At 43.9% G+C, this 21,222-nt stretch overlaps 1 protein-coding gene across 3 annotated transcripts in view; it reads left to right on the forward strand.

The window, feature by feature from the left end:
- The window catches only part of ZFYVE28 (zinc finger FYVE-type containing 28), a 125,327-nt gene extending 104,505 nt beyond the window's left edge, over nt 1-20,822 (forward strand). For 2 of the 3 annotated variants that reach the window (XM_054172380.1, XM_054172382.1), the window contains 5 exons: nt 6,149-6,303; nt 6,818-6,934; nt 8,033-8,137; nt 19,213-19,316; nt 20,236-20,822. In XM_054172380.1, the coding sequence (XP_054028355.1) occupies nt 6,149-6,303; nt 6,818-6,934; nt 8,033-8,137; nt 19,213-19,316; nt 20,236-20,367 (613 nt within the window). In that variant the 3' untranslated portion in view covers nt 20,368-20,822. Of the gene's footprint in view, nt 1-6,145; nt 6,304-6,817; nt 6,935-8,032; nt 8,138-19,212; nt 19,317-20,235 lie in introns of all 3 variants that reach the window. The other variant, XM_054172381.1, reaches the window with a different exon arrangement.
- The last annotated feature ends 400 nt before the right edge of the window (nt 20,823-21,222 follow it).

Below are 21,222 nucleotides of genomic sequence, written 5' to 3' on the forward strand. Positions count from 1 at the left end.
GCTAACACGTGTGGTAATACTGTAGTCAAGTCTCCTTCTGGTGGTGTGTATCCTAGATTGTTCCTGATAGAGGGATTTGCATGCAGCTGTATTTTTTTGTTTCTCAAGACAGAGTTCTGAAGCCTTAGGAACACTTTAAAGGTTGGTTGGCTGGTTTGTGTTTTTACCTCTTTTGCTTATTCTCTCGAGGCAGAGAGGCAGTAGCAAGGGACAGTGTGTTAAAACCCTCTTAAGTCAAGAGATGAAGTTATGTATTAAAGGTTTTCTTAGTCTGCTTTTAATGTTGCTTCTGGGATCATTCCATAAAATGTACCTTGGCTAAATTACCCAAATAAAAAGTGACTCTAAAATTGCATGTGTGTGTGTGTGTCCCCCCCTTTACTTCAGATAGTTGCAGGAAGGAGTTTTCCTCCCAAGCCTATCGAAACTGAAACGTGTTACAGAAACCAGAAAGTTTTAACCTGCTCTTTACTGTGTTTCTTGTGGGAGTATCCAAAAAGGCACACCAGAGGTACTGCTAAAAGCAGGATGGGAAGCAGTCATTTAGTATTTTTATGAACTGACATGGAGTTGTTAGCCAAACCCCTGTCATTTTCCTCTTGTCATTCCACATGAATGCAACCTTTGTCTTTTCCCAGCTATTGTGCTTGATCCTTTATGGGGCTCTCTAGCAGCTGTTTGGCAAATGGGAACCCAGAGTTGACTACAGCATTAAGAAGTCTAAAAGTAAGAGGACTAGAAGTAAGAGTAACAGCTTGGGAGAGGCAGGTTGACAGGTTAGTGGGGTGATTTCCAGTTACAGCCCACACACAAATCAGTGGGATGAATGTAGCAGTTACTGAAGTTGTTCTAGAAATTGTGTGTAGGCAAGAACAAAGATTTGCCTGCAACGTTTTGGTTATTTTTTTTATTCTATTTCAAGTACAAAATATTCAAATGGGAAAGAAAACCTGAAGTAGTGTAGATTGCACAAAAAGTGTTAATGGATATTGCACACAGAGTATAAGGTGGCCATAAAATACTGGATGGACTGAAAAAAAAGAGAGCCAGGGAGTTCATGATAATGGGTTTTAAGAAATACTGTAAAAACTAGGATGTTCAAAGCATACACATAGAGAAGTCAGTGTGTAGGTATCCACAGGGCCAGCAAGTCAAGGGAGATGATTCTGCTGCTCTACTCCTCTGTTGAGACCTTACCTGGAGTCCTGTATCCATCTCTGGAGCCCTCAGTACAAAAAGGCCGTGGAACAGTTAGTGCAGGTCCAGAGGAGGCCATGATGATGATCAGATCAGAGGGCTGGAGCACCTCTCCTATAAACAGATTGAGAGGTTTGGGCTTTCTTTAGATTTGGTGACATACTTGCATCATATATAGTTGTGTTGGGTTTTCTCCTTTCCAGGTGGTGACCACCTATTGCTTTTTATCCGAGATTTCTAAAGACAAAGAAACAAAACCAAACCACTTTCCCCCAAGTTTTTTACAAGTCTTTTGAAACCATGATAACTCAGTTGATTTCTTTCTGTTCATTAAATTCCACACAGGGAGCTTTTAAATTCTTATCTGCCACTGCTGTATATCTAATGCATACTTCAGACACTCTGAGGGTTTGCTTGTGATGAATGAGAAATTCTTGCAGAGAAGCTCATGCATTCTTCATGCAGTTCACAGCAGATTTCAGGTTTAATGAACCAAGCACTTCTAGACAAATTTGGAAGGGAACATCTGAGTGGTCACAGCTTTCTGCTGCTATTGACTATTTTTTGAGGACAAATGTGAAATATTTAAGTTTGAACCAACTCTGCATCAATTGACTTTGGCTGTTCAGTGTTAGACTTTAGTGCTTTGGTTTTGAATGAGTGTCAGTGCCCAAAAAATACAGCACGAGGCCATGAGTACCACAGATAGTTACCTAAAGTGATTGACCGCTTCTGAAGGTATCAGTCATCAGCTTCTTGTTCCATGGTCCTGTTCTCTGTCTTGTCTGGACACTACTACTTAACCTGGCTCACTAAGCTCCGAAGGGTCCTTGAAGCAGTGTAGTTCTACAGGTGAAAGATGATATTGTATGGGATTAAATGACTTGAGTTTTGTTTGCTTGTACATATTTGACTCAATTTCACAGCCAGGCTTTGACACCAGGCAACTCTTCTGGAGGTGTCTTTGAAGTGTTTCAGTAAATCTTGCTGCTCTTCTAGCATGAAGGATAATTTTACAATTGGTAGATAAATGCTAGCTAGGGTAAGTAAAAAACTAATTCATTGTCTGCCAAAGGGTTTCTCTTCCTTTATAAGATATAAGCAGGTTTACTGTTTGGAATCCACCTTTTAGCTAATATTTTATCTTCACTTTCAGACGTGTTGATTCTGCAGGGTTTTTAGAATATGGAAAATAAATACACAACAAGCTTTGTTCATCTGCCAAACACTTCACAGGGGTAATTCCCTGGGGGGTTGGGTTGGATGGTCTCTCGAGGTCCTATCCAACCCCTAACCTTCTGTGAATTCCATGCTGATTTAGGTCTTGCTTCCTCTTAACCCAGTTCCTTGGGTAATGCAGGGTTCCCTTCAACCAAGCAGCTGAGAACAAGAGGGCTTGTCTCAAGCTACTTAGTATGGCTCTTTGTGTTCTGCAGATAGTAGCAGTGAAACGTTCCAGATCCAACTGTAGTCTGGCATTAATGAAATGCTTCCTACACATCTGCTATCAGCTGAGAATTTTGAGCCAATTTATACATGTTGGGTAAGCCAAGGAGGAATGGTATTCCTTACAGAACTGAACCAGTGACTTGTTTAAAAGGATAATTTGGAGGAAAGGTGAGCTGCACTCTCTGGATGAAAAATCAGCTCTATTTGCTAGAATAGCAATTTAAAACCATCAAGAGAATCTTTAATATTTGCATCCATGCAGTCACTGCTGTTTGGGATGCCCTGGGACAAGAAAAGCAATTTATCCCAAACAATTGGAGTGTTTCTGTTCTTAAAGTATTGCTTACTGCATCTGCAATATTAATTTTCTGCCTATGTTCTTGAAGATATATTTTTAAGTACAGGACAGATGGTCATGAGTCATTCTTTGAGAGTGATTTTTGTCTAAATCTGACTTTGTCCTGTTGATAAAGGCAGAGTAATTGTTTCTAACTCTGATCCAGTTGTAAATTATTCTGGAATGTTCACTTGTCTTTTTCTCATGGCATAAGCAATCCTGAGTACAAACCACCCTATTTTGTGCACATCTCGTGTATGAAACTTGTCCTTTACATTGACTGTGCATGTGGAAGTGTGTTAGAAATGGGAGTACACATACATGCTGACCTGTCAGCATCCCACAGTGCTGAGCATCTCAGATGTGCTTTGTGCTAAGGATTTCTAAGACAAAAAAGAGTTCCAGTCTCATGCAGCCTGCTCTGGGTGAACCTGCTCTGGCGGGGGGGGTTGGACTATCTAGTCTCTTCCAGAGGTCCCTTCCAACCCCCACCCAACGCTGGGATTCTCTGTGGTGGGATGCAACTAAATCTTAATGACACAGCACAAAATCTAGCACAGACTAGCCTGGAACAGAAGTCAGTCAAACCTCAGAGAAGAATTAGGAAGCAGGTAAAACTGCACTCCAGCTGGAGAGCGCTCAGAAAGGCAGACCTTTTCTTGTTTTTAAATTAAAGGTGGGTCAGAGTTGTGGAAGGAGCTTTCTCTTCCTTTCTGCAAAGTGGGAGAGGACTAGTAGTTTAGGCTTTTGAAAAGCACTCTCCACAGCTCTCTGCCCACTTAACACTTTCCTTGGAAATATTTCTTCAGCTGTGATTTGGAGGGAGGAGTCATCCTTCAGCTGGCACTTTCCCCTGCACTAAGGGGGTTTTGTGGGGAGCATCAAGGAAGACCATTGGACTGGGGCTATATAATGACACACACACTGCAGTTGTCTCTGTCATGAGGACCATGCTTGTCTTGGAGAGCAAGTTTATAGTGCAAATGTGTTTAGCACTGTAAGATCAAACAAGAAAACAAAGCAGACCCTACACGGCCAGGCACACAAACTCCTGTATCTGTGTATGAGGATTTGTGTGAAGAGACAATCATCTACCTACATAACACTGAGAATCGGGGATTGCTTCCTGGCTTTTGCTGCTTTTCAGCTGATTCCTTCATAAGCCATGACTTTTTTATTGTCTTGAACACAAGAGCTTTCCACAGTGACAGGCTCAGTGTTGTAATATAGAGATGTATCCCCTATGGAAAAGCAGAGGGAAAACAGTGAGAATTCTCTGTTCTCAGTATGTTTAATAAACCTGCTGCTTGTGGTGCGGAGGGAACTGTAAACACACAGCTAACATCTTTAAAACAAGAATATGGAAATGGCCTCAATTTGCCCCAGGGGAGGTTTAGGTTGGACAATAGAAGAAACTTCTTCCCTGAAAGGGTTCTGAAAAGACTGGAACAGGGTGCCCAGGGAGGTGATTGAATGCCCATCACTAAGGGTGTTGAAAAAGGCAGAGATGTGGTGCTGAGGGATGTGGGTTAGCCCCAGACTAGGTAGAATTAGAGAATGGTTGGACTCAATGATCTTGAAGGGCTCTTCCAACCAAAATGATTCTGTGAGTCTATGAATTTGGTTTTGTTAATGGCAACAGATAATAGAGAATCTCCTGCAAGCCTGCTCATTACTCTCTCTGAAAGAATGAGAAGCCAGCTAAGGTGCTCATACTTTTTCCATCCTTAATCCTATCAATAACTAATCTCCAGTACTTATTTATGTTCAGTGATATTTTCAATAAGGCTTTTAAGCTTGTTTGGCCTAAGAAACTAATTTTTACATTTTAAAGGGTTACCTCTATGGCCTGCAGGTAGAATTTCAAACCTGTGTCAAAGAGAACTTTGTTGTAACAATTACAAATGTTAACCATGTGTGTTATCCTGCCAGAACTATCCATGCATACTGCTATGGAGATGAGATCTGCAAGATGGCAAATGCTTCAGCACTTGAAAAAAGGCAGATTGAACTCAGAATGTGTTAGGAACTACTTCATTATCCCTGCTGCTTATGCAGTCAGTAGCTTTTTTATATGGTATTTGGCTGTGCAGTAAAGAGTGCTGGAGTTTTGGATATTAAAAGTATGATTAAGTTTTTTGTAATCAGTAAAAAGATTAATTTCTTTCCAGTGTGGGGGGAATAGTTTAGTGTTGCTCTCTCTGAATGTAGCAGAGTAAGAGAAGACCTCTGTCGTAGAGTCAACATGGTGAATCCTTAGGACTTCAGTGTAGTTACATCCTGCACCCTACTCCCAGTTAAGGATTTTTCCATTGGCAAAGTTCTGCTTTTTCCTTAAGTGCTTCCTTTAAAAAAAACTAAGTCAGTCATGATTTACAAATAGTTCAGAGAAGCTGGATTCCCACCAAAGCTTCCCTGCAGGCTCAGGTTCCTTCAAGCTTCTCCCTAAAGGGCTGGGCTTGCATGTGTGAGGGGGTGGAAATGACTGGTCACTGGGCATCTGGTTTGTAAAAGAAAACTGCAATCTCCAGTGGACATTTGGTGACACATCTTACTCTCTCTTTGCAGCTAATGAGCCATTCTTTTGCAGTACTTGGACTTTGTACAGTTAGATATCTGAAGGGCCTCATCTGAGTCTCTGCTTGGGGAAACTCTATTTTATTGCTCCTCTTTCTATTTTTTTTAGTGTAAGGTTATCTTTAGATTCTATTCACACTATTTTAAGGTACCATAATTGAAAATGTCTTCCCCCCCCCCCCCCCCCATTAACTTCCACATTAATAAATTTGTCAGTGCTATCCCTCTTGCAGGTTTTTTGGTGGAGTTCTGGTGTCAGGACTGAGCTTTGGGAAGAAGTTCACGTGAAAAATGGCCCAGCACTTTGTAGTAGCGAAGGAAAACGCAGTGAGATACAGACAAATGATTTTCTGCCTCCAAGTTTTTTGCAGCTGTGTCACAGAGTGAAAAATCAAATGTGATGGTGGCTGGTTGCATGTTGATGAACTTCAACAAGAGCTTACAGCAATTAGTTCCAGTTTGCTAAGAGTCTTGCCCACATCATAAATCCTTTAGGATTTGCTGAACATCCTGAACAACTGAGTGAAGATTTAGAGTACTTCACATTCTTTCTTTTTTTTTTTCTCCTTTTTCCCCCTTCTCCAGCAGCAGTTTAATGACAAGTTCTTGTTCATCTGATGACATTGATCAGGAAGAAATCCAGCTGGCTCTGCAGGCTGCTAAAATTGCCACACGAGAGAAGATACGCTCCAGATTTCACGGCAGCAATGATCTGATTCACCGCCTCTTTGTCTGTATCTCAGGTAGGAGAGCAGCCTTTTGTGCTGCATGTAAAAACTCTTCCTCCTGGTTTCAGGCTGTGTTTCGGGGCTGAAGTGGCAGACTGGTCTAGAAATACCTCTGAGCTGGTGAGAACTCATAATTGGTGGTGCAGACATCTTAGACCTGTGGTGATGAACAGTTTGGGCACGCGACAGGTTTGACTTCCAAGTGCTTCCTTTTACGTGGCGGTGCCCTGTGTGTTGAAGGGGAACAGTTTGATGCAGCTGTTGTATTTTGATGCAAAAGGGATCTCTGTGTTTCTTGCTAGAGGATGTGGAAGATATTTATCCAAATTACAGGTAACATGAAGGCTAGAATCGAACTTGGCCGTGTTGGAGAGTTGTAATGTTTCACTTTTGTACCTAAGACAAGCAAGCAATCCCCTCAAAAAACAAGTATGAGGCCACTGCTGGGAGCAGCAGGCAAATGTAAATGCTTTTTGTAAGGGTGGTGTACTAGTCTAGTAGTGATCCACAAATTTTCTCACACTCCTAGGTGTTGCTGACCAGCTGCAGACAAACTATGCCAGTGATCTCAGAAGTATCTTAAAGACCTTGTTTGAAGTTATGGCAACCAAACCTGAAACAGAAGACAAGGAGAAGCAAAAGAAAGGTGAAGACATCTAAACATTTATTTTTCTGTAGTGAATCACTGTTAGTAGCCCCATGGGGATCCATGAACAAGAATTTCCTTAACATTTTGTGAAGATTTTGACATGACTCAGCCATGCAGTGGTTTGACCTAAGTTTGGGAGGTGTCGTGGAAACAGACTGTAAACAGGTTGAAGCCAGTGGAAGTAGGGGTAGGTACACAGGAGCACATTTTGAGGCAGATGTTAAGAGTCAAAGCCTTCAGAGCCCCTCTGCTCATTTCCATATTACTCTGTAGAACAGAGCAGTGTTTGCAGCCCATAGAGTCATAACAAAATGTATACAAGGCTTGGACTTCATAGTTCTGGTTTGTTTGTGGTTGTTTTTTTTAACCCCCACCCTGGTACTGTTTCACACTGGACGTGTTTTGATTTACCAAGATGTGTATCTTTGATTCTGAATGTTAAATAGCTGTGTGAAGAGAGCAGCCTCTGAGCATCTTCACTAAAAATGCTGAAATCTGGCCTGCCTTGCAGAAACTACAGAATGCTGAATTTGGCTTCAAGACAACAAAATACTCACTTTTGACTTCTAGATAGTTAAGATAGTGGAACCAGAACTAGATTGTGAACTACAGGGGTTGGAAGGCAGCTTGAAAGATAATCCGGTCCAACCCCCCTGCCAGAGCAGGTCACACAGGAACACATCCAGATGGGTTTTTAATGTCTGCAGAGGAGGAGACTCCACAACCTCTCTGGGCAGCCTGCTCCAGGGCTCCAGCACCCTCACAGTGAAAAAGTTTATCCTAATGTACATGTGGAACATCCTCTGTTTCTTTGTAAAGGATCCAAGTTAAGAACAGTGAAATAAAATACAGAATGCATCTGAAATGCTCCAAGTAAGAGGACTGTCTGTCCTGTCATGACAGCATCTTTCATTTCTCTTGTCATTCCAAAGAAAAAAAGAGGAGACTTTTAAACTACCATTTGTGTCAGGGCAAACAATAAATCCAAAGGTCTAAGAAGGTGCAGATAGCTGACCCCAGAAGTGCTAACATTAATATTTTAAGTGCAAACTGGAAAAAACATAAAATTTGAATGCTTTTTGGTTTGTTTTACAGTTAATCAGGGCTTAAGGAATGCAGCTTTGGAAGATTGTGCTTTGTGTCAAGAAAGTATTTCCTCCTCAGAGCTCGCAGCAAAGGCCAGAGATGGGGACTTTGAAGGTACTCTCTTTCTTTCTGAGAAATAAAGTGAGACCACACTGTGTAAAAAGCCATGTTATAATGAAAAGAAAACTCTCTTAAAATCCAGCTCTGGAGAACTGCTCTAAAATCTCATCATGGTATGGTTTGGAGACCAAGTCAAATGATAAACCAAGTGTATTTCTTGCAGACTTTTTTTTCCCTCACAGCCTCATGGAACTCTGATCTATTAAGTGTCATATTAGCACAGAATCCCAGAATGGTTTGGGTTGCAAGGGAGCTTCAAGATCGTCTAGTTCCAACCCCACTGCTATGGGAAGGGAAACCACCTACTAGAGCAGCTTGCTCAAGGTCCCATCCAGCCTGCATTTGAACACTGCCAGGCTTGGAGCTTCCACAGTTTCTCTGGGCAGCCCGTTTTAGTGCCTCACCATTCTGCTGTGGAAGAATTGCTTCCTCATGTTTCATGTCAATCCAGCTTCTTCCAGCCTGTCACTCCATGCCTTTGTATGAAGTCCCTATCCAGTCTTCCTGTAACTCCCTTCAAATCCTGGAAGGCTGCTCTGAGGTCTCTCTAGACTCTTATCTTCTCCAGGCTGAGCTCTCTCCACCTGTCCTCACAGCAGAGGTGCCCCAGTCCTCTTATCATTGTGGCTTCCTCTGGACTTGTTCGAAGAGCTCTATATTTAGCCTGGAGAAGAGGAGGCTCAGGGGAGACCTTCTTGCTGTCTACAACTACCTGAAGGGAGGTTGTAGCCAGGAGGGGGTTGGTCTCTTCTCCCAGGCAACCAGCACCAGAACAAGAGGACACAGTCTCAAGCTGCACCAGGGGAGGTTTAGGCTGGAGGTGAGGAGAAAGTGCTTCCCAGAGAGAGTTGTCAGCCATTGGAATGTGCTGCCCAGGGAGGTGGTGGAGTCCCCATCCCTGGAGGGGTTCAAGAGGGGATTGGACATGGCACTTGGTACCATGGTTTATTCATGAGGTCTGTGGACTTGATGATCTTTGAGGTCTCTTCCAACCTTGGTGATTCTGTGATATTCTTCTTGAGTTGTGTGCTCCAGAGCTGGACACTGTACTCTAGGTGGGTTCTCAGGAGAGTGGACTGGAGGGGGAGAACCCCATCCCTTGGTCTGTTGCTTATGCAGCTTTTGAGTGCTCTACAAATTGTCATATCCAGAATGAGAAAGTTCTGTTCAGTATTGTCTTTGATCCAGCACATGACATTACATCTGGCAGGTTTCAGAGGGCAGTGCAAGATGCAAAGCCCTAAGTAAGGTCGTCTTAACCAAATCTAAAGCCATCTGTTGTATCATTTGCTCTTTGTGGAGGCCCTGCTTTTTCCCATGGTAGAAGTACCTTTTGTGTTTTCTTCACTTGTATCTTTGATGGAAATTCTTTGCCTATTATATTCATGTTCTTTACCATGTCACTTCTAAGAAAAAAAACTTTAGCCAAGTCTGCTGAGGTTACTGAAGAATGGTAAGAGTGAAGAAAAAATGCATGGGTGAATCTGAAAGTTTTGGTGGGGATTCAAGCATTGGGAGAGCTCAGAAGCTTTTATTTCTCTGTTTTTGAATCTGAGCTGCAGTGGGAGTGTTTAGGTGTCAGTTATGGGCTGGTGTGGTAAACACTGTATAAAAAATGGATTAAAAGATAGCAGAGCAATTGCATTCAAAGAATAAAAAAAGAGAAAGTAGATGTATGAGATGGAGCAAATAAGAAAGCAATCAGCTTTGATCTTCAGGGCTGAGTGGTGATTTCAGCACACCCAGAGCCCAATTATCCAAGCAATGGTATCTCTGTGGTCAAGTGAGAGAGAAAAGACAAACATCATCTGTGAAACTGCAGCTGAGCTTCCCAGACACTCAAGTGTGCAGTCATTTCCCTCTGGTTTGAAACTCTGATCTATTGTTGTTCATCTGTCCATGTAAGCTGCTCTTCTTCCAGGAGAGGTTCTGAGTGCTGGATGGCTGAGAACTGAGTGATGAGTGCTGTATTTCTCTCTGCTTGGACGCAGAGGGTGGGGTGACCAACAGAGATGTGGTGTTGGTTCATGTCATTTGTCATTAAGATCAGAAATCACAAAGGGAGGGGGGAACCCTACTCTTGAAGATTAGGTTTCAGAGTAATGCTACGTATTTATAAGTTCTATTGTGCTTATGTAAAACCCATGGTTTGCTTGCTCACCCTTCTTCTGAAGCTGCAGGCTAAAGGATCTCAAATCTAATCTCTTTAGAGCAGCAGGGCTAATTCATATGTGCTGCACTGTAGAAATACTATCTCTTCTGGAGGAAGATGATTTGGTAGCAGATAAAGAGCTATTCAATAGTCATTTTAATTGATTTTTCTATTGTGCTGTAATTCAGAATGTCACAGAAGGTGCAGGAAAGAACAAATTTTCAGGCAACCCCCTTGCCATGTATAGGCTGTATTGGAAAAGAATGCAAGAGATTATTCATCCCTCTACCACCTCAGCTCATCTTCTTTTGTTTTGAATCGATGCCTGATGCTGTCAGGGAATTTGACTTACAGAACCTGCAAGCCAGTTATTCAGGCATCCTGCAGTTCAGAATAACCTTCTCACAGTGAATGTACATTTTGTCATGGCAAAGTCACTTCACTTCTCTGGCATGTTATTCAGCTTCTGGGGCCCCTCAACTTTTTATGGCGTCTTCTATTGGCACAGGGAAGGTTTTATGTTTTGGAGAAGTGCAGCCTGTGGCTTTGGATGTTATTTATTGAAATAGAAGACAGCAGTCTGAGTGCTTAGGTGGGATTGTGGTTGCTTAGGTGGTGTTATGGATGCATAGGAGTGCGGTGAGATGGAGTTTTTGAAGTTAGAAGGGCCCCTGCAGCACCCAGGCAGCATGAGTCAGTTATGCCCTAAGTGTGTGATAAACCCCAAGCCATAGCATCAATGGAATATGCAGGTAACCACAGCAAACCCATCCCCTTGCCTGCACCGTTGTTCCTTAGCAGATTGCCCAGGATCATGATGTCCAGGTGGGTTTTGAAAAGTCTTAAGTAGAAAGAGACTCCACAGCCTCTCTAGGGGGGGAAACAAAACAACAACAACAAAAGGCAAATCAGTAGCTCCTCCCTTGTGCTGTTGTGGCAGTACATGAGCATATATCAAATTGAGAAGGTCCAGCAAGCTACCTGCCAGAAAAGCTTTTTCCAATTATCCAATAAATCCCTCTTACCGAAAGGACCAAATGTTTTGAGATTGCATCCAATCAATGGGAATAAGAAACACAACCCACCACAGGCAGAAAGCAAGCCCAGCAACCTGAACAAATAAATGGGTTTAAGATTCTACTGAAGGTTCCAGCCTCTGCTCAGATTATGAAGATGAATCACTTGTTTTTGTCAGATTTCTCATTCTTACTCTATATAAACCCCACCAGCTGGTCTGGGTTGTAAAACAAATATGAATGTTTATTATGAGCCAACTGACATTGGCAAGGGTATAAGAGTTAAATCCTGTGACCTTCTGAAGGTTGAAATACAATCAACTCCAGATTAATTGGCATTCCCCAACAAAAGCATTTTCAAGAGAAGAGATGAGCCTAGGGTGTATTATGTTCAGCTTTGCTGTCCTAATGCCTCAGGGCTTGGTGGTTGGGGTTTTTATTTTAGGAAGCAGATATATTTGTAGTCCATAGAGCATAGAAGGCACTGTGTTTTCATAGAGAGAGAGAGAGAATATAAAGCAAATATATTCAAGGGAAACATAAATGTAAGATGAGTTTATACAATATTTCATAGGGCAAGTCTTCAGTACACTGACATTTCATGGCCTGGTTGTATGGTGGTGAAGATGGAAAGCTCTGTGTAGGAAAAAGCACACAGTAGCAGCAGCTGCTTGGAAGAGAGCAGATTGGGCTCTTTGCTACCAGTGGTGCTTGCTCTGGATTGCTGGAACAGTGGAGAGCCCCTGTCTCCTGGCACCTTTTGTGGGTCTGTCTTTTTCCTTGTGTCCTGGGGAACTCTGAGAAGGTTATTGGGAAGTTCCTAAGATGCTGCTTGGGACAGACCGCTGCTGGATAATAAGCTGACCGAAGAGGCTTGCATGGGACAGAGAGTGGGCATCATGGCTCACACATGGATTATAGGATAACTCCAGGTTTGAAAAACGTGAAAAATGAGTTAACCTAATATAAACATATCCCAGCCAGGACAGAGCTGCATCGTTCTTTAATATATATCACAGCTTTAGAAAACCAGACCTCAGGGAAACAGGGATCTGATGTCTTTCTGCCATTTCTGTGTCCGAGGCCATGTTTCTAACCCCATCACAGAACCTGTTTTGCATTTGCCAGTGGGTTCCCATAGATACACACAGAGTAACTTCTTTCTTTAGCCTTCATAATGATTTTTATGTATTGTCTTCTTTATCTGTCTGTATATGTGATCAAGCCTATCACTGCTGACCATGTTTGGGAGCGCTACGTTTATCCTTGTGAGCTCAATGGTTTTACCAGTGAACTTTTGACCACACATGTATTTGGGGGATGGTTTACAAGTCAGTTGTCCATGTCATGAAGTTACAGGGTGGCTAAGGAAGCGAGTTACACATCTTGTCTAGGAGTAAGCATGAGACAGGTGTGAATGGGAAGACTTCCTCAAGGGAAAACAAAGCATTATGGAGCTGTTGGTGCTGTGTGAAAATATTTGCTGTGGCATCTCAGCTCTCTCTGCACCCATACATTGATTTTTACTTTTTTTTCACTCCTTGTCCCTCTATCATCAATACAGAGCTGCCTTGCTTGCTTACCTACCTCCAACCCCAGCCATAATGGATTTGCTGTGGCTGCCAGTACAAGTGTCTGCTGGTGCCAAATGGTGCTAGCATCTGTTTGCTGCACAACAGCATGCTATTTCTCCTTGATCCCTTTCCATCTTGTAATAATCCAGCCCACCCACTTTTGCCTAGTCACAGGTTCTCCCTGCTCTCCAGCCAGCAGCGCAAGCACAGTTCAGTAAGGTATGGTCCCAAGGCTCCAGCTTTTGTTCTTATTAGCAGAAGTCAGAAGGTTTTGAAAACCCACCCGTGCTACTCTGTGTGCAGAGTCTAATCACAGTGAGCCTACAATTAGCTGTCAAACCCTAGCTGAATGCTTCAATTACTGATTTCTTTCTCTTTGTTTGTTGTTCTCTATGCTCCTGTGGCCACTCTATTATTTATAATGATGACCAGCAACATCTTCTAAACAGAAGAAGTTGAATTCCTGCCTAGTCCAGTGGCCAAACAGTCCAGACAAGGCTTTTCCTTATTCAGCAGCTGTGCTTACATGAGGTGAGAGAAGACTCTAGCATCAAGTTTCCTGTAATGAGGCAGTGGTTTATAATCCACAGAGCGTATTTCATCATGCACAGAAAGTTACAGACTTTGGTACAGCTTTTATGTTGTCTTTCAAGCTCCATGCTTTGGGGAAAGCTTTCTACGGATGCACAGAGACTCCATTCTAAGAAAGCTGTTGGGGAAAAAGTTGTACTTGAAGCTGCTAAGTCTGTCCCTCTGCATCCTCCCTCAGCCCTGAAATTGTCATCCAATAATTTTGTTGAAGCAGAAAATTGAGAAATGTCAAGCCAGACAATCAACACTGAAGCTACTGAGCAAGGGTAAAGGTTACTTCACTACAGCTTCCTCCTAGGACTCTTACAGAAAAGTCAGAGGTTCCCCTGAATGACATGTGGGAAATAGTGTGATAAGGGAGAAAAAGGTTCATTTTGTCCTGGCAGTTGGAGGAGTGAAGTAATGAAACTCTGATCTAGAAAATGTTATATCTACTATGGAGCCATAGAATCCTAAAATGGTTTGGGTTAGAAGGAACCTTAAAGATCATCTGGTTCCAACCTGGTGCCCTGGGCAGGAACACTTCCTGGTAGTTGTTCAAAACTCCATCCAGCTTGGCTTTGAAGATGTCCATTTCAAGGCACTAGAGTAGAGAACCTCAGTTCTCTGCTTCCCATATTTAAAGCTGTGAGCATTTACAGCTCTTGCTTTCATCAGAAGAGCTCCAGCCAGCCTGTCTGACCCTTCTTTGCCACGGTGAGGGTAATGCATGTTGATAGTTGTAGCAGTGTAAGTTCACAGGCTGCTGGAGCAGCAACCCTCTCAAGGTTAGCTTGGTAAAAGTATGATCCAGGGTTATGCAGAATGTGCTTTAAAATCTAGTACACATTAGTGCAAGAGGAGCTTTCCCTTTGAGTTCTGCATTGGGGATAGTTGATAAAAACAACAGATGTGGAAGGGAGCGTTTCTCTGAGTTGTCTGGGCAGGCATTGGAACAGGCTGCCCAGGGAAATGGTGGAGTCACCATCCCTGGAGCTGTTCAAAACCACATCTAGACATGGCACTTCAGGACGTGCTTCAGTGGCTGTGGTGCTGTTGGTTGATAGTTGGACTTAATGATCTGAGAGGTTTCTTCCAACCTTTAATGATTCCATAATGCAAACACCACCACACACTTAGGGTTTAGTAGCTGCTCCTCAAAAGGGAGTTGTGGTGGGCTTGCTTTCTGATTTGTTTGCTACCAGAGTATAGATTTGCTAAATTAGGGCTTCTTCAAGCTCCAACAACCTCTGGGATAATATTCTTCTCCTACTCCTAATCCAGTCTCTGGGATGATTCTTCTCCAACCCTGACCCAATGTCTTGTCTCGGCACCAGTGAACAAACTTTCAGGTCTGATATTCAGTCCATGCTGTTGATAGATCTGGGTCCAGGCTCTCTTCTCCTCGTGTTTTGGGAAGCAGAGGTGTTCTCCTTGGCTTGGTAAGATTAGGTGGACTGCAGTAGGTCTGTTGCACCTATTTAAACAACATTAATTTGCATGTGCTTTTGGAGGGTGTTTACAGCAGCTATGATTTTAATAGGACTGTGGTTTTCTTAAAGCTCCAGCAGCTTGGATTTGTGTGAGATTTCTAACTTTCATGGAACAGAACTTTTTTTAGCTAATGAAGTTGCAGAGACAAGGTGAAGGTGATTCTGAAAGCTGCAGCATAAGTCCAGTAAAAGCTGTCATGATTTCTGGGAAATGGTGATGTAAGATTTTTTTTGAGTAGACTTGGGACTATTTTCTTCTTTTCCAATGTGTTTTTGAGTCTTCATACTTACTTAGTTTTCTCTTCTGCTTTTCTTTTTATTTCTCTAAACTTCTTTCTTATTCTTTTAAATCCATGTCTTTTTCCTTTCCCTGCCTAGTTTCTGTACAGGCTTTTAAGGTTTCCTTCTTAAATGTATTTCTGTAGCCTTTCGATCTCGTTAATCCCTTCCCTCCCTCGCTCCTCCTCTTTGATGTTTGTGCTGTAGTCTTCATCTGGTTCCCAACAGACTTCTCTTAGCTCATTGCATGATAAAGCAGGGGGCCAATTAGCCTACCAAGAAGGTTTTTCCCTCCTTCCCTTATACAAATCCCTGAAGCACAGGCAGAGAGTCTCTGGATGGGATGTTTCCATTTGCTGCCTTGTGCAGAGCTGATGCAGCAGCATAGCCTGGAGAAGGACTGCACCATAGAAAGCCTTGGGGTACAGAGCTGCTGCCCACCTTCCAGCATCTCCTCAGGCTCCTGCTAGGGGTTTAATTTGTATAACTCGCTCTGCTCTTCGTAGTGAAGCTTCATCCCCTCCTGAGACTGCTCTTCAGAGAATATTTCGAGCTCCTAATCCATGAAAAGCCTGAAAAGTCAATCGCTAATACACGTAAATCACAGTGGCTGCTCCCCAGGCTGAGTGAGATGAGGCTGGCAAAGAGGACCAAGGGGTGTGATCCCCTTGCCACTACTGGGCTCAGAAAGACCAAGTCACTCAGAGAATCACAGAATGATAAGGGTTGGAAGGGATGTAGTCCACCTAGGTCAGGTGTCCAGACAGGTTTTGAATGATTCCAGAGATGGCAACTTCACAACCTGCCTGGGCAGCCTCTTCCAGCGCTCTACCACCCTCATTATAAAGAAGTTCCTTCTCATGTTTAGATGGAACTTCCTGTGTTCAAGTTTGTGCTCATTACCTCTTGTCCTGTCACTGGGCACCACTGAAAGCCTGACACCCACCTTTTTAGTATTTACAAGCGTAAATAAGACTTCCCCTCCCTGCTGCCCCCAGGCGTCTTTTCTCTAGGCTAGAAAGCCCTGAGTCCCTCAGCCTCTCTGCATCAGAGAAGTGTTCCAATCCCCTAATCACCTTTGCTGTACCCTCTCAAACAGTGCCCTGTCCTTCTTGAACTGGGGGGTGGGGTGTGCAGAACTGGACCCAGTACTCCAGATGAGGCCTCACCAGGATGGAGTAGGGGTTCATTCATGGCTTCATCCTCCTGCCAGTCTAAGCACTTCAGCTCCAGTCCAGCACTGCCTTCAGTTCAAGTGCATGCTCTCAACCTGGAGCCTCTATCTGTGTAATGTTCAGTGCAAGGCCCTTTTCACTCATGCTGGAAGCTACAGCACAGGGCTAATGGCCCCCAGTTCATCATTTGGAACCTCATTCCAAGCCTGCACCACTGAATGATTTGGGACATTTCTCTCCTGATTTCTCCCCACACAGACTTTACTGACTGTAGCTGGGTGAGGAGGATTAAAGCAATTAATGCTTGTAGAGCATTTGGAATGATAAAAGCTGTTACATAACCAAGTGTTACTATTTGGGGGTGTGCTGCAGTGCAGCAGATATTGGTGTGAGCCATGAGAATGTTGGCAGGGCGCTGCAACCCTGAAATGATGGGGTGTGGGGCTGGCCACATTGTCCTGCCAAAGGGTCTTTGTTGTTCTTGGGCCACTCTCTGTGGGGGGGGGAAGTAGTGTCCTTTAGCTTGCTCTGCTGATGCCTTTTGTCAGTCAGCAGATGTGACAGCAGTGTGGAGAGTCAGTCCCACTGACCTGGGAGAACATTCTGTAGGGAGGGTTTTAATGTTGCTGTGCACTGAATGCTGCTGAGGTGTGATCTAATCTTGTATGCCTTTATAAAAACAAAGTTTGCAGATGAATTCATCTGGCAGTCAAGCCGTTCTGCCACCACAAACCAGGGATGGTAAGACTGTTTTGTGCTTTGGAGGTGGTTGTTCATCAAAATTCCTGTTTCTTCCAGGGTTTTGTCAGGCCCTGTGTAATGGGTTAACAGAAGATTTCAGGAAGGGAGATTTTCAGCCTGCAATAGACAGCACAAGGCACTGCTGAGTAACAGGCTTGTGCTTTACCCCATTAGAGTCTGGAGAACAGGTCTAGTGAGGGAACTGGGGTTGCTTAGTCTGGAGAAAGGATGCTGAGGGCAGGAGACTTCATTGCCCTCTACAACTACCTGAAAAGAGGTTGGAGTAAGGTGGGAGTTGGTCTCTTCTCCCTAGTAACAAGTGGTAAGACAAAAGGAAATGGACTCAAGTTGTGCCAGGAGAGGCTTAGGTTGGGACATTAGGAAAAATATCTTTGCTGCAAGAGTGGTCAGGCACTGAAACAGGCTGCCCAGGGAGGTGGTGGAGTTGCCATCCCTGCAGGTGTTCAAAAAAACCTTGTAGACATGGCACCTGTCAATCATAAACTGATATTGAGAGTAAGTTTCACTGGGCAAGTAGCTGGGGAGGCTGCAGAGAAGGGAAGGAACTGGAAAGGAAAATCTAGTGGGCTCATTGCTATTGATGCTTCAGCTTAAGCTGGCAGTCCTGCATCTCCTCAGTGCTGAAGGAAAACTTACCTTTGAAGCAGGAATGTTAGCTTAGTGTCCCTACAGAACATTTTCTGATGAGCTGTTCCTGGGTATGAGGTGAAGGCTGCTATGCTCTCTCTTCTTTTTCTTAATTCACCCCAATTGGTCATTTTTCTACACACAGACTTTGGTTTTGGTTATTGTCCCTAGAGATCAGAGCAGTTTGTTCCTTAAGTGACGCTTCCTTAAACTAGTTTGTCTTCTAAAACAGTTGAGCCTGTGAAAGCTGAGTCAAGATTTGAAGTTCAGTCACCAGCTTTTTGGACATTTCCTGCAGTGAAGGCTGTGTCCTTTTGACTTGAATTTGACAAAGGTTGCTCTGTGACAAGCACACGAAAACCAGTTGTGTTTGAACAATGGAGTGGATTTTTCATTTGTCTGCTTTCTGTTGTAGCCCCTTTGTGCTCTGCATGAACTGCACCGTGTAGTTTGGTGTTTGATAATATGCTCCTTGAGGCAGGGATCTTGCCTCTCAGGTCTATAATTCAGCGGTTGCATGGGTCACATACTCCAGTGCTCGGAGAGAAGCTGCATACAGGGAGCTTGGGTGAATCAACCAGCTGTTCATGTTTACTGTGTCCATAGTCTCCTTCTGGATAGAACTCTCTTTGCCCTTCATTTGATTCTTAACAGTTTTATTAAGCAATGGGCTCCATCATTTGTACACCTGCAGTTTGAGATCTCAGAGGTCACGTCAGCCTGACACCAGCAGAAGTGAGCCCAATACCTTCTGCTTTGCCAAAACCAAATCGTTTCCTTGCCTGGCTTTTATGAGAGGTTAGAGAGCTCACAGGAGAAATAAACAACTGAAACATGCTGTTGGGGATGATGGTCGAATTCCTGCTCTGTTAAGTCTTGTACACTTGATTTTGTGGTTTTGCTGTAGTTACTCATGATTTCCAGTAAGAGTTCTAATAGTTTAGCAGTCAGTAATCAGGCTTGGAGCTTATTACCTTGCTTGCCTAACTGCAGAAAAGCAGCCAACCGTGCTGTGGGGAGGGCTGAAGAGGCTGGGAATGGTCTCAGCTCTAAGCTTGCCTTGCATTGACAAACCCAACTGTGATCCAGTTCTGCTTTGAGTTTCTTGTCTTCATACTTCACTTTTGCTGATTTCCTTTTCTTTGCCACTCTGTTTGACGAGGGTATATTTCATTTCAATCCAAAGCTGCCATGTGCTGTTTCAGTGCCTGCTGTGCTCTGCCCTAAGGTGGGCACCTGGCAGAGATGGGGGGAATTGAGCCCTGGGCATCCTGCCTGTTTGTAGAGCACCTTGAGAAACTCCGATGAGAACAGCTGCTGTTACATTTTATTCTCCCTGCTCCCCTGAGGATGTGGTAATCTCGTGTTTGTTTTTATTGCCTTTTGATTTACGTTCCTTTTTGTTGCTGTGTTTCTGACAGATCCTCCTGACTGGGTTCCAGATGAAGTCTGCAGCTACTGCACTGCGTGCAAGGCTCCTTTCACAGTCATTCGCAGGAAACACCACTGTCGGAGCTGTGGCAAGGTAATGACTCAGTCAGACATGTGAGAAGTGATCCACCAAAGGGAACAGCAAATCTCTGCCTTCCACAGCGGCTCAGCCGCGCGGCGCAACGCGTGCGCTTGGCCGGGGCTCTCGAGTCACAAGTGGGTTTGTGTGTCTTGGCTCTCAACTGCTCAGCTTATGTTTAGAAAGTGGGTGGGTGGGGGTTGGCTTTTATACAGCAGTAAGCATTTGTCTGCTAAAAAGCAGAATTCCCTGCTGAGATCCTGGAACGAGCGCCCCAAACTCAGAGTCGCTCTGGGTGAGTGCAGTAAGCTTCACCGGGCTGTGGCCTGTGCTGCCAGGGGGTGATGCACGGCTCAGTTGCAGGGACACCATGTCCCTTTGCTTTCTTTCTAAACCTCTGCAGGAGGACTGTGATGTATAGAGCTGCCTCTCAGCAAGTTTGGGGGATGTAAGAGGGAGTGAGGGAGAATAAAACAGTCATTTGCTGCAGGAAGCCAGAAACCTGCAGTCCCGTTTTGCTTGCTTGCTGGTGTACAAGTTCAAAAGCAAGAAAGTGGAGTAGGTGGCTTTATCTTTCAATGGATTTGCAGGAGCAGGAACTTTGGAGACATTTGCAAATATTCCTCTAGTCTTTCTTTAAAAGCAATGGAGAGAGGTGCTTCATCTCTTCTGTTGGAGCTGCCTTCTCTTGTGACCTGCAGAGACAGACCAGCCTGCTTTGGCTGATGCCGGTGCCTGGGCACAGCCAGATGAAGTGGTCATGGGCGTGTGAGCTGCCTGCAGAGAGCTTTGACTTGCTGTGCTGAGGGGGGGTGGTGTTGCCAGTCAACAAAAGCCCAGCATGTACCATCTTCTCTACTCCCTCCTTGAAACCAGTTTTGCCCCCTCTAGTTCTTCCAAGGCACTGAAGTGACATCTGCCTCTTGTTTTTCAGATCTTCTGTTCCCGCTGCTCCTCCCACTCTGCTCCATTACCTCGTTATGGTCAGATGAAGCCTGTCCGTGTTTGCACTCACTGTTACATGTTCCATGTCACTCCTTTCTACAGTGACAAAGCTGGTATCTGACATAGTAAACTACTGGTGTGTCTGCTGGACTGATAGATTTGACCTAAGCCAAGAATTAACTTGCAAGAGGGACCCCGTGAGGGCGTGGAGGCTGTGACATCCATTGTTATAAGTTTTGTACAGACAGTTTATATTGCATTTTGCTAAGCTGCTAAAGGGAAGTATGAAGTGGCTGCAGCTCTGGGGCTGCAGTACAGTCTTCCATAAATTTATAACATTCATGTTAACGATGCCATATGCAGAACAAATGCACTGTGGGGGAGGAAACAGGGCTCAGAGTGGAACAAGCATCACTGCTTGTCTTACATGCTAGGAACAGAGTAACAAATCCATCCCAGCAAATCCAAATCCTGAAGCTCAGACACTTCTGTGCTCACCACAAAACCAGCATGGCTGTGAGTGTCAGCACTCTCCCTGCTGCAGTTTCACTTTCCCATTACTGGGTTGGGGGTGGGGTTTTTCTGCTCCCCATGCTAAGCAAAACTACTTCAAATCCATATGACAAAGGCAAACTTGTCTGTGAATCACATAGGAAGCACTGAAGGTCCTGAAGCAGTCTCTTTCTATTGCCTTTCATTTACTGAGCAGAGCAATAACTCCCGGTTGTCGTCTTAAGAATCAAGTTTTGCAGCTTCTGGTTCCAGCTTTGAGGAGGCTTGGAAATGGTTATAATCTGCATCATTTCTGCTCAAATCCTCTTAACAAAAGTCTAGCAGAGAATTTCCAGCTTGGCATTGAAAACCTAACGAACTTCTGAGGAAATGGGTACCCAATGAACAAACTCATGACAAAAGACATAGTTTAGTTTATTTTATGAGAGTTTAGCAGCAAAACTTAGGAGTGATAAATTCTTTC

Source organism: Dryobates pubescens, chromosome 23 (assembly GCF_014839835.1).
Source record: "Dryobates pubescens isolate bDryPub1 chromosome 23, bDryPub1.pri, whole genome shotgun sequence".
Classification (NCBI taxonomy): Eukaryota; Metazoa; Chordata; class Aves; order Piciformes; family Picidae; genus Dryobates; species Dryobates pubescens.